This window comes from Temnothorax nylanderi, unplaced genomic scaffold (assembly GCF_030848795.1).
Source record: "Temnothorax nylanderi isolate EJ_2023f unplaced genomic scaffold, tnyl_v1.0 TNYL_tig0022_pilon, whole genome shotgun sequence".
NCBI lineage: Eukaryota > Metazoa > Arthropoda > Insecta > Hymenoptera > Formicidae > Temnothorax > Temnothorax nylanderi.
In genome coordinates, this window is record NW_027249084.1 from 1,641,852 (window position 1) to 1,656,612 (window position 14,761).

At 34.5% G+C, this 14,761-nt stretch overlaps 2 protein-coding genes and 1 long non-coding RNA gene across 12 annotated transcripts; 2 read left to right on the top strand and 1 right to left on the bottom strand.

Moving 5' to 3' along the window:
* The first annotated feature begins 439 nt into the window (after nucleotides 1-439).
* Nucleotides 440-5,973, top strand: LOC139769450 (uncharacterized). 10 transcript variants are annotated; one of them, XM_071700543.1, is made up of 5 exons: nucleotides 441-820; nucleotides 1,810-1,866; nucleotides 2,564-2,794; nucleotides 2,878-3,352; nucleotides 3,569-5,973. In XM_071700543.1, the coding sequence occupies exons 1-5, from the start codon at nucleotides 706-708 to the stop codon at nucleotides 4,914-4,916; spliced, it is 2,226 nt and encodes a 741-aa protein (XP_071556644.1). In that variant the 5' UTR covers nucleotides 441-705; the 3' UTR covers nucleotides 4,917-5,973. The 10 variants fall into 10 exon arrangements, with proteins under 10 accessions (XP_071556634.1, XP_071556644.1, XP_071556642.1 ...); XM_071700533.1 differs by having other exon boundaries at nucleotides 440-820; nucleotides 2,878-5,973; XM_071700541.1 differs by having other exon boundaries at nucleotides 2,551-2,794; nucleotides 2,878-5,973.
* Nucleotides 5,974-7,121: 1,148 nt separating this feature from the next.
* On the top strand, nucleotides 7,122-12,404 carry LOC139769452 (uncharacterized). Its single transcript, XM_071700544.1, has 4 exons — nucleotides 7,122-7,872; nucleotides 8,570-8,799; nucleotides 8,883-10,843; nucleotides 12,165-12,404. Exons 2-4 carry the CDS (start codon nucleotides 8,718-8,720, stop codon nucleotides 12,309-12,311), a joined length of 2,190 nt encoding a protein of 729 aa, XP_071556645.1. The 5' UTR covers nucleotides 7,122-7,872; nucleotides 8,570-8,717; the 3' UTR covers nucleotides 12,312-12,404.
* An 888-nt stretch (nucleotides 12,405-13,292) lies between these two features.
* Nucleotides 13,293-14,292, bottom strand: LOC139769456 (uncharacterized). The gene is made up of 3 exons (XR_011717572.1): nucleotides 14,165-14,292; nucleotides 13,495-13,971; nucleotides 13,293-13,420 (listed from the first exon to the last, which is right to left on the bottom strand). It is a non-coding gene; the product is annotated as an uncharacterized lncRNA (long non-coding RNA).
* Between the last annotated feature and the right edge of the window lie 469 nt (nucleotides 14,293-14,761).

Consider the following 14,761-nt stretch of genomic DNA (forward strand, 5'->3'; position numbering starts at 1 on the left):
ACCAGTCATCCAGTTACAGACTTTTATGTCCATTTCTATCAATGAAGGTTAACTTCAGTTAACTTAGGGCCAATTTCACCAACCACGGTTAGCTTAACCGACGGTTAAAGTTAGCAGGATTGACCAATAGAAATGAATCCACCCTGCTTTCTATTGGTCAATCCTGCTAACTTTAACCGTCGGTTAAGCTAACCGTGGTTGGTGAAATTGGCCCTAAAAGTTGGAGAAAAATAAAAAGAGAATTGGACCGAGATTAAAGTAAATTTGCATTGGTGGAAATGGACGTAAAGCCTTGTGTACGCGATACTAGAAATCGGTCCGAGTTTCGGTTTAAGGAGGCTCTTACCCGGCTGCTCTAATCAATGTAGCAACCGAAAAATTATCATTAATAATTGGTTATGAAATTATCGGAAAATTAAATAAAAAAATAATGTTTTTTACATAGTGTAAGAGTAAGTTATATGTTCTATTAGTGTAAATATTAAAATTTATACAATAAGTCAGTTGACTACGTCAGTGCTAAAGAGCAGAATAATAACATGCGCGTGTTACAACGTCGTCTGCAGCAGTCTGTAGCTAAGTGAGGTGTAGCCGTGTAGCGTTGTAGCGATTGATGCGATGAAGAGATGGAGCCAAAAGAAAGATATAACGTGAGAATGCTGAGAAGGAAAATGAAAGGAAAATTCTCGAAAATAAAGGTTGTCAATGCGCGAGAGAATAATTATGCCGCTACCATACAGCGCAGAGAAAAGACATGTGCAAGTGAGGTTAGAAACTTCGCGCGATTTTGACACTCGGAAGATCGTTCACCTAACCTGTCGTACGTCATATTAAAACTACAATATCTTTTATAACTCATCGTCAACACCAAGTTTTCTTGTTATCATTAGAAAGATTATTATTTTAACTACAATGCCTTAGTTTTTTGTTTACCTGGCTCATAAACTTGCCAAGAAAATACATCACTCCCGGTAAAAATTTTAGTGTTTACCATATGCCCTGTGTTAAAAATGCGAATTTCAATACTGATATTTTTAACATTTTTATCGTCAACCTATGCTCAAGTTTTGGGCATCGGTTCGTTGTGGTTCACTTTACAACATATTTTAATTTCATAAAGATCTGTCATTTTATGATCGAGGTAAGAGCCTCCTTAAGCCAATCAACTTGCAGCTCTTACAGAAAAGCAGCAGTTTCATTGGCTTAAACCGAAACTCGGACCGATTTCTAGTATCGTGGACACCGGGCCTTATGCTGGGTCTACAATGCGAGTCGCAAAGTCGTGAGTCGCAAGAATTGACCAATCACAGTCGATTATTCTCCTCAAATTCGACTGTGATTGGTCAATTCTTGCGACTCACGACTTTGCGACTCGCATTGTAGACCCAGCATTACTGTTACGAAAAAGTGTGTGTGGCCAGCTTAAACGTAGTAAAAGACAGATATAGGCTACGGTCAACGTGACGCTACAAATGCTTCGAAGCATTCCTCTTCTCTTTTCTTTCAATGAAGAAAGAAGGAGAAGAAGAACGCTCCAAAGCATTTGTAGCGTCACGTTGACCGTAGCCATAGGAATATAGGAAAAACAAAATTAGTAATGTTGACATTATCGACATCGAGGAAGTTTGGCCGTCACTCCAGCATCCCCTTAATGGATCTAGCACGTGCACGGTGCACAGTTCTTGCAGAAATGTCGAGTACCGTTTTTGTGCTTGCCATAAAATTCATTGTTATATTTCAATAGCGTATTAGTCGGTTACAATCAAAATTTTTTCAATTACTTCCGAGATTTATCTAAGAAATATTCAGGAGTCATGTCAGACGGCAATGACGGCATCACTGAGAGGAAGAACAATTCGTTCGAAGGTGAATAACCAACAATTCTTTTTTAATTATGAAGGAGAGGGTCTTCCTCACCAATTTGGCTAAAACTTCACAATTTTTTGTATTTTGGTGCGTAAAACATGAATCTATAAGTTAAAATTGTTGCTTTCAATTAGGAAAAAAGTTATTAAGTACTAAAGTTGATAGTTTCGTGGTTAGGATGTCTGTCATTTATTATACTTTGTATTTATAGGCCAGAAGAGTTGTTCCAACTATTCTCTGCTTTAACAAAAAACATAAATTATTATTTTCTTTGGAAAATATGGAAAGTTGCAGTTTTGTTGTATTGAATATGCCACAATATATTGAATTAAATGGTTAAAAAAGATAATAGAAATAGAGTTATTATGCTTTTTTTAAAGCAGAAAATAATTGGCATATTGGAAAGTCTATAAATACAAAGTATAATAAATGACAGACATCTTAACCACGCAACTGTCAACTTTAGTACTTAATAACTTTTTTCCTAATTGAGAGCGACAATTTTAATTTATAGATTCATGTTTTACGCACCAAAATACATAAAATTGTAAAGTTTCAGCCAAATTGGTGAGAAACCCCCTCTTCTTCATAATTACCATTCTTTGAAACCAGCAATTATCTCACTCAATTACCAAAAATATATTATGATTTTTATGATAACGAAGTGAGTATTAATTATGACAGTTGTATGTTGTAGATTTTTACAAAACCGACAACTTTGATGATAGCGAGTTGCAGGATCGATTGTATGAAGGAATCTATTATGATTTCTCGATTCAAACTGATTCGGACATTGAAGGTGATTCAAGAATCACAGATGCTCCAAGGACGATTCAACTTGATAGCATGACCACTGAGACGAATGTCAAATCAGACAGGCTGCAGCACGAATCTGAAGAGCAACCTTTGGCATCTAAAACCGCTGGAGGTAAAGCTAGTAAAACTAAGTCGAAAATATTAATAGAATTTTATGATTAAAATACTTTAAAAAAGAATTCCATTGGATTGCAGAACAATTGATTTGCAATAATACGTATATACGATATTCAGCAGATTCTCAGACAATGCCCTCTACAGATCGGACAGAATTTACTCAAGTCAATACATTGGCTGGTAGAGAGATGAATCCTTCGGCACATGGATGTGACAATGGAAGCCTAGAAGATCTTCCAGTTACACAAGGAAAGGAAAACAAAGAAAATTCTTCTAAAAATGATAAATCTTCCAAATATGCGAAAAATGAACATCAAGAAAGCTATGAGAAAGACCATAATAATACAGCATATTCAAAGTACAATGTTGTTTCGAAATGTGTGAAGAAACAGAGGCTTTTAGCCAAACAAACCGATAAAGATGAAGACAATTCCGACTCTGAAGAATCCATATGTGAAGTACCTATTCCACCAAAACCGGAACCACCGCTCATAGATTTGCAAAATTCTGATGCAAGGACCGAAGACGTGGAACCTTCTGCCAATATAGACAGGTTATCATCACGTATTAATTTTTATATTCTACCAAAAGAAGTTGTGGACGCTGTGGTAATTAATATTTGGCCCATAAGAACGAGGCCCAGACAAGCCATAGTAAATAACGTAGAATTTATTGACATTATATATTCCTATGGTCATTTTCGCAACAAAAATCACCAGAACGCGCGGATGATTTTGAAAAATCTTAATAATATGTATTTTTGTAACAGAAAACCTATGTTAGAGAGTTTAATAAACCGCAAGGTTGCTCCGGTTTTTCTTAACACATTGCTTGAGAAACCAATAGAGTTTGAAGTGAAGATAGGCTTTACCAACCGTCGGAATCTACAATTACACTTACTAGGAATGACAGAATATATAGAGGAGTTGTATGAATTGTTGAGGTATTGGCTTAACCTCCGAGATGATGAGAAAGATTATGGGATAGACGTGACTACTCCACCTATAAATCCTATAAAGATGTGTAACTTCCTGAATTCAGGACTGCTGCAACTCGAGAAAATGCGTTTCACATGTTATGCTGAACATATAGGAGGAATGAATGATCCGCAATGGATTAATAGTTGTATAAAAAATGAGAAAATTAAGTTGGTACAACACGAAAAGAATACGAAAATATATAATCAGTCGCGAAAAGAGTTGTTGCAATTGCAAACTAGGCTTCTGATGATTGCCAATACGGAATCTAAATCAAATAGTTTAGTATATATGTTTCAACGTATGATGAGGAAATTCGAATCGAATCGACATCTGATGGGCGAAAGACTTGACACTTCCACTTATCTTAGACTTATTCTGCTTTACAATCAGCTATTTGTACCTCACACAACGGTGCGCGTACAGATGATGTTACGTCGCATCAGGTTGAAGGAAAAGAAGAAGAATAAGAAAAATTCACAGCAGATGCAGCAGGAGATAACGGTACGTGACCAAGGAAACGTTGTGTACAATGTATATTCCTCATCCACGGCATCTTGCGTCCCACAGAACATCAACTTCGACAATTATTCCGCAATTAATCAACAGAATAACGAAATGTTAGTTGAGGGACAAAATATGAACAATATTGCGCTTGAGACGAGCAAAATAACGGATCGCAATTGCGATGAGATAACAATATATTCTCCTACGCAGGATTCTAAGATTATTATGCCATTAAATATCGAGCCCGTGTCGCTTAAAGATTATGAAAGAAACGAAAGTCAATTATCAACAAGCGAAGTAAAAATCGAACCTAATCTATTCGAAAATAAACGGAACATAAATGTGAATAATATGGTACACATACCATGTTTGACGAAAAAACACAAAAAGAGATTAAAAGAATTAAAAATTAAAACAAACATAGAGAATAGTATAGCTACAGCGGTAGGTCTTATAAGAAAGGCTCGTGCCTTTAAAGTACCACATATGATGAATGCAGCAGACGAAATGCAAAGACGGATTAGGAATCAGACAATTACGCCCAAGCATATCAAGACGTTGTCTAAATTGGTTCTGATAGAGGAGAAATATCAAAAAGAGGTAAATGTATGTTGCAAAAATTTGCAAAAGTAGTTTCTAAAAATTAATTACACGCTCGTTCAGTAATACGATGATATCACCATCTGACATGCATCCGTATAATGTACGAAATGGTTTGGGAAGATATTCTGTACATTTTAATTGCGTATGGAAAAATGTTTGTGTTGAACGATATCAAACGACCTGACAAATATATAATATATTTGATAGAGGACAGAATATATATATATATATATTATGGTAAAACTTGTGTAAAATATTTTACAAGTACACACAAAATTTAACCATATATATTATACTCCTTGCTATGTGAATCATTCTCGATGATGGTAAAACAATATTTTGAAATATTATTTGTTTTATGTTACATGCTATTGGGAGTACAAATTAGTTCGGTCCGTTTTTGCACCCAATTGCCTTGCTTTTGAATCCCATGGATTTCAATCGTACGGAAACTGCTTGTTGAGTCACTCCAAGTGATTCTGCAAGCGCCTCTTGCGTTTGACTCGGATCTTCATTGAGTAATTCCTCCAATTCTTTGTCTTCGAATTTTTTTGGCTGTCCAGAGCGAGGCTTGTCTTCAACGCTGAAATCACCATTCTTGAAACGTCGAAAACATTCCCTACATGATTTATCAGTTGGAGCATTGTCACCATAAACTTCCACAAGCATTCGATGCGCTTCAGCTGTACTTTTCTTCCAATTAAAGCAGAAAACTAAAACCTCCCGCAAATGCTGCTTAGTTAACACAAAATTTGACATATTCAACACAGTAAAAAACAAGGTTTTTGAATGAAACTCAAAGCGATATAAACTGAATATTATTGGCAGATGTCTAACCTCTCTGAAACCGCCGAACGCCGAAATCAGCTGTCAGTGCTGTCACGTGGCTGTCACTATGAAACATTCATAACAGCCAGAGCCATCTTTCGAAAACGGACCGAGCTAATTTGTACTCCCAATACAATAAAATAAGTCAATTATTTTTTTGTAATGCTATATTCTTGGACAAATTATTAAAGAATTCTGCCAATTTATGGTTACTTTATTATATTCATTAGCATAACAATAAAAAGTATACCTTAAAATATTTATTTCGTAGCATTTCTGTCACATCTTAAATAATTAATATTAATAATAATTAATTAAGATTTTATCTTGTTTTAAAAATTATATATGTCAAGATAATTAGAGTTGAATGTTCTAATGTTTTAACACGCTTATTATTAAACATTTTACTATCGTATTTATATAGCTATCTTGGCAATACAAAATTTGACAATTTAAAATTTCAGACTGTTCAAATTGCATATTTTACTTGGTACTTCTACTTTTCAAATTATTATTGTTATAATTTAAGGCTCCTGGGGGTATTGTTAAATAGAAAGAGATTGGCTGCGTTCGGGGAACGCGCTATTAGCGTTATTGCATCATTCTATCTTTATCGCTCATCAGGTGTAAAACAAGGATAGAATAAGCAAATAGCGCTAATAGCGCGCTCCCCGAACGCAGCCATAGTCATATAAAACTTTTCACTTTCCACGTTCCACTTTAATACATGATTGACCCCCAGGAGCCTTAATGCGCTAAATGAGTGATATAAAGATGTATACTATATGAAAATTGTTAGTTACATTTGAAAAAAATTCATGAATTATTTAGATACAAATCAATGTTATAAACAACAAATGTTATAGAAAGTTCCAAATTGTAGATAGTGTTACGGTTTGTACAGAATTCTTAAATAATGTATGCAATTTAGTGTATGTATGTGTAAAGCCTTGTGTACACGATGCTAGAACTGCGTCCGAGTTTCGGTTTAAGCCAATCAACTTGCAGCTCTTACAGAAAAGCAGCAGTTTTAAGCCAATTATTTAAGCCAATGAAACTGCTGCTTTTCTGTAAGAGCTGCAAGTTGATTGGCTTAAACCGAAACTCGGACCGATTTCTAGTATCGTGTACACAAGGCTTTAAGGCTGCTAATAGTTCGGCGAGCGCGCTAATAGCGCTATATTGAATTAAGAGTCCCTCTAATAAAGCCCCTTGCACAATGGGTGCGTTCAGCCGATACTCTGCTCGCCTAGCAATCGTGAGCAGTCGCTCGTTTTCGCTCGTTTCCTCTCCTTTGACCCAATGGATTAAAAGGAGAGGAAACGAGCGAAAACGAGCGACTGCTCACGATTGCTAGGCTAGCGGAGTATCGGCTGAACGCACCCAATGCCAGGCAACAGGCAATAGGAACAGGGAATAGAAATCAAAAATCATGTATAAATGCAGAATAAACAGTGACACAAGCAATAGACACAGAGTTTCCGTCACGTTGGAAATTCTGTGCCTATTGCCTGTTGCCAACCAATCATAGCATTCGAATTTTTTAGGTTTTAATTAACGATTTTTTGGTTATTTCCTGTTCCTATTGCCTGTTGCCTGGCATTGTGCAATGGGCTTAAGAGTCGCGACACGTAGCAGCAACTTTTGATTGGTTCGGATTTTCGGCAAAAGCACGAGAAACAGAAAGAGAAAGAAATATAAGAAAGAAAGAGAAAGCGATATGAATGTATATCACTTGTATATCGCTTTCTCTTTCTCTCTTATTTTGCCGAAACTCAAGATGTCGCGACTCTTATTAGAGGGACTCTATATTGAATGATTTTGTCTTTATCGTTCATCAGATGTAAAACAAGGATAGAATAAGCAAATAGCGCTAATAGCGCGCTCCTCGAATCCAGCCTAAAGCCTTGTGTCCACGATGCTACAACTGCGTCCGAGTTTCGGTTTAAGCCAATCAACTTGCAGCTCTAGTTCTTGCAGAAATGTCGAGTACCGTTTTTGTGCTTGCCATAAAATTTATTGTTATATTTCAATAGCGTATTAGTCGGTTACAATCAAAATTTTTTCAATTACTTCCGAGATTTATCTAAGAAATATTCAGGAGTCATGTCAGACATGTCAGACGGCATCACTGAGAGGAAGAACAATTCATTCGAAGGTGAATAACCAACAATTCTTTTTTAATTATGAAGGAGAGGGTCTTCCTCACCAATTTGGCTAAAACTTCACAATTTTGTGTATTTTGGTGCGTAAAACATGAATCTATAAGTTAAAATTGTTGCTTTCAATTAGGAAAAAAGTTATTAAGTACTAAAGTTGATAGTTTCGTGGTTAGGATGTCTGTCATTTATTATACTTTGTATTTATAGGCCAGAAGAGTTGTTCCAACTATTCTCTGCTTTAACGAAAAACATAAATTATTATTTTCTTTGGAAAATATGGAAAGTTGCAGTTTTGTTGTACTGAATATGCCACAATATATTGAATTAAATGGTTAAAAAAGATAATAGAAATAGAGTTATTATGCTTTTTTTAAAGCAGAAAATAATTGGCATATTGGAAAGTCTATAAATACAAAGTATAATAAATGACAGACATCTTAACCACGCAACTGTCAACTTTAGTACTTAATAACTTTTTTCCTAATTGAGAGCGACAATTTTAATTTATAGATTCATGTTTTACGCACCAAAATACATAAAATTGTAAAGTTTCAGCCAAATTGGTGAGAAACCCCCTCTTCTTCATAATTACCATTCTTTGAAACCAGCAATTATCTCACTCAATTACCAAAAATATATTATGATTTTTATGATAACGAAGTGAGTATTAATTATGACAGTTGTATGTTGTAGATTTTTACAAAACCGACAACTTTGATGATAGCGAGTTGCAGGATCGATTGTATGAAGGAATTATTATGATTTCTCGATTCAAACTGATTCGGACATTGAAGGTGATTCAAGAATCACAGATGCTCCAAGGACGATTCAACTTGATAGCATGACCACTGAGACGAATGTCAAATCAGACAGGCTGCAGCACGAATCTGAAGAGCAACCTTTGGCATCTAAAACCGCTGGAGGTAAAGCTAGTAAAACTAAGTCGAAAATATTAATAGAATTTTATGATTAAAATACTTTAAAAAAGAATTCCATTGGATTGCAGAACAATTGATTTGCAATAATACGTATATACGATATTGGCAAGTCAATACATTGGCTGGTAGAGAGATGAATCCTTCGGCACATGGATGTGACAATGGAAGCCCAGAAGATCTTCCAGTTACACAAGGAAAGGAAAACAAAGAAAATTCTTCTAAAAATGATAAATCTTCCAAATATGCGAAAAATGAACATCAAGAAACCTCTGAGAAAGACCATAATAATACAGCATATTCAAAGTACAATGTTGTTTCGAAATGTGTGAAGAAACAGAGGCTTTTAGCCAAACAAACCGATAAAGATGAAGACAATTCCGACTCTGAAGAATCCATATGTGAAGTACCTATTCCACCAAAACCGGAACCGCCGCTCATAGATTTGCAAGATTTTGATGCAAAAACCGAAGACGTGGAACCTTCTGCCAATATAGACAGGTTATCATCATGTATTAATTTTTATATTCTACTAAAAGAAGTTGAGGACGCTGTGGTAAAAAATATTTGGGCCATAAGAACGAAGCCCAGACAAACCAAAGTATATAACGTAGAATTTATTCACATTATATATTCCTATGGTCATTTTCGCAACAAAAATCACCAGAACGTGCGGATGATTTTGAAAAATCTTGATAATATGTATTTTTGTAACAGAAAACCTATGTTAGAGAGTTTAATAAACCGCAAGGTTGCTCCAGTTTTTCTTAACACATTGCTTGAGAAACCAATAGAGTTTGAAGTGAAGATAGGCTTTACCAACCGTCGGAATCTACAATTACACATACTAGGAATGAAAGAATATATAGAGGAGTTGTATGAATTGTTGAGGTATTGGCTTAACCTCCGAGATGATGAGAAAGATTATGGGGTAGACGTGACTACTCCACCTATAAATCCTATAAAGATGTGTAACTTCCTGAATTCAAAACTGCTGCAACTCGAGAAAATGCGTTTCACATGTTATGCTGAACATATAGGAGGAATGAATGATCCGCAATGGATTAATAGTTGTATAAACAATGAGAAAATTAAGTTGGTACAACACGAAAAGAATACGAAAATATATAATCAGTCGCGAAAAGAGTTGTTGCAATTGCAAACTAGGCTTCTGATGATTGCCAATACGGAATCTAAACCAAATAGTTTAGTACATATGTTTCAACGTATGATGAGGAAATTCGAATCGAATCGACATCTGATGGGCGAAAGACTTGACACTTCCACTTATCTTAGACTTATTCTGCTTTACAATCAGCTATTTGTACCTCACACATCGGTGAGCATACAGAAGATGTTAAAACGCATCAGGTTGGAGGAAAAGAAGAAGAATAAGAAAAATTCACAGAAGATGCAGCAGGAGATAACGGTACGTGACCAAGGAAACGTTGTGTACAATGTATATTCCTCATCCACGGCATCTTGCGTCCCACAGAACATCAACTTCGACAATTATTCCGCAATTAATCAACAGAATAACGAAATGTTAGTTGAGGGACAAAATATGAACAATATTGCGCTTGAGACGAGCAAAATAACGGATCGCAATTGCGATGAGATAACAATATATTCTCCTACGCAGGATTCTAAGATTATTATGCCATTAAATATCAAGCCCGTGTCGCTTAAAGATTATGAAAGAAACGAAAGTCAATTATCAACAAGCGAAGTAAAAATCGAACCTAATCTATTCGAAAATAAACGGAACATAAATGTGAATAACATGGTACACATACCATGTTTAACGAAAAAACAGAAAAAGAGATTAAAAGAATTAAAAATTAAAACAAACATAGAGAATAGTATAGCTACAGCGGTAGGTCTTATAAGAAAGGCTCGTGTTTTTAAAGTACCACATATGATGAATGCAGCAGACGAAATGGAAAGACGGATTAGGAATCAGACAATTACGCCCAAGCATATCAAGACGTTGTCTAAATTGGTTCTGATAGAGGAGAAATATCAAAAAAAGGTAAATGCATGTTGCAAAAATTTGCAAAAGTAGTTTCTAAAAATTAATTACACGCTCGTTCAGTAATACGATGATATCACCATCTGACATGCATCCGTATAATGTACGAAATGGTTTGGGAAGATATTCTGTACATTTTAATTGCGTATGGAAAAATGTTTGTGTTGAACGATATCAAACGACCTGACAAATATATAATATATTTGATAGAGGACAGAATATATATATATTATGGTAAAACTTGTAAAATATTTTACAAGTACACACAAAATTTAATTATATATATTATACTCCTTGCTATGTGAATCATTCTCGATGATTGTAAAACAATATTTTGAAATATTATTTGTTTTATGTTACATGCTATTGGGAATACAAATTAGTTCGGTCCGTTTTTGCACCCAATTGCCTTGCTTTTGAATTCCATGGATTTCAATCGTACGGAAACTGCTTGTTGAGTCACTCCAAGTGATTCTGCAAGCGCCTCTTGCGTTTGACTCGGATCTTCATTGAGTAATGCCTCCAATTCTTTGTCTTCGAATTTTTTTGGCTGTCCAGAGCGAGGCTTGTCTTCAACGCTGAAATCACCATTCTTGAAACGTCGAAACCATTCCCTACATGATTTATCAGTTGGAGCATTGTCACCATAAACTTCTACAAGCATTCGATGCGCTTCAGCTGCACTTTTCTTCCAATTAAAGCAGAAAACTAAAACCTCCCGCAAATGCTGCTTAGTTAACACAAAATTTGACATATTCAACACAGTAAAAAACAAGGTTTTTGTATGAAACTTAAAGCGATATAAACTGAATATTATTGGCAGATGTCTAACCTCTCTGAAACCGCCGAAATCAGCTGTCACTATGAAACATTCATAACAGCCAGAGCCATCTTTTGAAAACGGACCGAACTAATTTGTACTCCCAATACAATAAAATAAGTCAATTATTTTTTTGTAATGTTATATTTTTGGACAAATTATTAAAAAATTTTGCAAATTTATGCTTACTTTATTATATTCATTAGCATAACAATGAAAAGTATACCTTAAAATATTTATTTCGTAGCATTTCTGTCACATCTTAAATAATTAATATTAATAATAATTAATGAATGAAGATTTTATTTTGTTTTAAAAATTATATATGTCAAGATAATTAGAGTTGAATGTTCTAATGTTTTAACACGCTTATTATTAAACATTTTACTATTGTATTTATATAGCTATCTTGGCAATATAAAATTTGACAATTAAAAATTAAAAATTTCAAAATTTATAATGGCATGTTGCGTATTGCATAATTTGTGTATTGATTTGAAGGATTCATTCGACATAGAATTAATAAACGAGCCCAATAATGATGAAATATTTAATATCAATGATCCCCAAGTTTTGGGAGAAATAGAAGCAAAAAGAAGAGGAGAGCAGAAGAGAAATGAAATATGCGAATCATTTGATAATAGTTAATAGTAAATAGGTGATAGTTTTAAATTTAAAGGTTTTTGGATCATATGTACATTTTATTAAAAAACATGAATAAAAATGAAACAATATCTATTACTTGTTAAATGTTTTAATGTTTATAGTTCTTGCATCTCATTATATCTATTTCTTCCATTGCACTTACATTCTTATTCTAAATAACAAAAATAAAATAAAATTACAAAAATAAAATAAAATTCTTATTCTATTATTAATGCCTTAATTTGTGTAAGTCTTTAAATTAAAATAAAATAAAAAATAATAATAATGAACACAAAACATGACACAATATTAAGTTTGGTAGAATATTTGGAAATAATGCAAATACTTTGGTACAATATTTGGAAGTAATGCCGTTTACTCGGCTAACCCTGAAGGGGTTTACATATATATAAATGTATATAACTTTTTCGTTGAAAGTGTTAGGAATGTTATATTATTCACTTTTCTTTTCGTAATATTTCTCACAAAATTGTTTAAACAACTCAAGTTTTTCTCGATGTCTTCGTTCTCTACCTTCTTCTTTCTTTTCATGTATTTCCTTCAAAGTGTCTTCGACACTTCGATTCTTATTAGAAATCTTCTTTTTCTTAGCATTTGTCTCTTTATCAGAAACGTTTTCTTTGGTTTCATTTCCAAGATTAGATAATATTCGTTTCTTGTTTACAACTAGATGTTTGGCGTCCATTAAAACCTATATTTATACACAAATAATGTTAAAATTACAAAATATAATTAAAAATTTATAAGATTGATTACATGATTTAAAATTAAAATTATACCTCAGGTTCTAATGCTATCATCTAATCCTACAATTCCTGATAATTCATTTTCATAAGGAACAGTCATTTTACTTCGCCCTGTACTTTTGTTGTTATCGATTGCCTTCTTCTTTCGTTTCATGATGGTTTTATACCGATTTTCACATTGCAGGGATGTTTTGGACACACCAAAAATATTTTTTAAGTCCATTGCTATTTTCTCCCACATAGTTTTCTTTGTTTTAAATTGTTTCATCGGACCAATCATAACCATGTATTGACCATATTTATCTAGGAGAAATTTCGTTTCACCTTCACTCCATTCTGCCAAATCTTAAAATATTTGTATTATTAGATACTTCATTGCATTGATAAATGTCTATTATAATTTATTTACCAATAATCACCAAGTTATCTGTTAGATAAAGTTATCTAGAGGTGAGAAAATTGGCCATAAGCAGCACAGTAAAAAATATTATTTGTTCATAATTTCCACAAAAAACAAATATATTACTTTTGCTATTATCAGTCTCGTCTACTTCTGAATTTTCTTGCGATTCCTGAACATTGGGTGCGTTCAGCCGATACTCCGCTAGCCTAGCAATCGTGAGCAGTCGCTCGTTTTCGCTCGTTTCCTCTCCTTTTAATCCATTGGGTCAAAGGAGAGGAAACGAGCGAAAACGAGCGACTGCTCACGATTGCTAGGCTAGCGGAGTATCGGCTGAACGCACCCATTGCTACATCCAGCCTGGGATTCACAATTGTTAGTTTCTGGATCGGCATGATCATTATTAATATGATTCAATATAGTCTTGTATGATCCAACAATTCCACAGAAACTGCACGCGACATTTATTTTTTCCATTATGAAAATGCTTTCAATCCTAAATGAATAATATCAAATATTAGTAAAAACTCAAAGATTAGGTTAGGTTAGGTAAATTAAAATTTTTTTATTTGTGCCATTGCATGTAATAATTTATTGCATGTAAATGTGTATAATTATTGATAAATACGTGATATACTTGATCATTTTTTATATTATTTAATTACATATAGTAAAAATCATTACTTAACTGAACACGAGATGCCGAGGTTACTTTTTCGTTCTTCCCGCGATCTAGTCAACTCAAGTGGCACTGAAAATTTCGGCGTGTTCTTTTTCACCTGCACTATTCAGTGCAACCCATGGAACTTGTCCAGTGTTCATGTGAACTGAGTGCGCACTGGTGCGCACTAATGCTGGGTCTACAATGCGAGTCGCAAAGTCGTGAGTCGCAAGAATTGACCAATCACAGTCGATTATTCTCCTCAAATTCGTCTGTGATTGGTCAATTCTTGCGACTCACGACTTTGCGACTCGCATTGTAGACCCAGCATAACTTTTTCCCAATCGAAAACGCTATAAGACTTTCGTACGGCCGTACGTTCCCGATTCGAGCAACGCGGTTGGTCAAAACTTTACTGTATGCTGCGTTCCCACACTTCCCACTATACGCGTCGCGCGTCGCGTATAGTGGGAACGCAGCATTACTGTTACGAAAAAGTGTATGTCCGGGCCCTAAAGCCTTGTGTACACGATACTAGAAATCGGTCCGAGTTTCGGTTTAAGCCAATGAAACTGCTGCTTTTCTGTAAGAGCTGCAAGTTGATTGGCTTAAACCGAAACTCGGA

What these genes read in the sequence shown, in the direction of transcription:
- LOC139769450 (XM_071700533.1), top strand. Translation starts at nt 706, where the DNA reads ATGCGCGAGAGAATAATTATGCCGCTACCATACAGCGCAGAGAAAAGA. An exon ending in GATCGTTCACCTAACCTGTC is followed by an intron (nt 821 to 1,809) that starts GTACGTCATATT and finishes AGAAATATTCAG; the next exon opens with GAGTCATGTCAGACGGCAAT. An exon ending in GAAGAACAATTCGTTCGAAG is followed by an intron (nt 1,867 to 2,563) that starts GTGAATAACCAA and finishes TGTATGTTGTAG; the next exon opens with ATTTTTACAAAACCGACAAC.
- LOC139769452 (XM_071700544.1), top strand. Translation starts at nt 8,718, where the DNA reads ATGACCACTGAGACGAATGTCAAATCAGACAGGCTGCAGCACGAATCT. An exon ending in GGCATCTAAAACCGCTGGAG is followed by an intron (nt 8,800 to 8,882) that starts GTAAAGCTAGTA and finishes ATTGGATTGCAG; the next exon opens with AACAATTGATTTGCAATAAT. An exon ending in AGGAGAAATATCAAAAAAAG is followed by an intron (nt 10,844 to 12,164) that starts GTAAATGCATGT and finishes ATTGATTTGAAG; the next exon opens with GATTCATTCGACATAGAATT.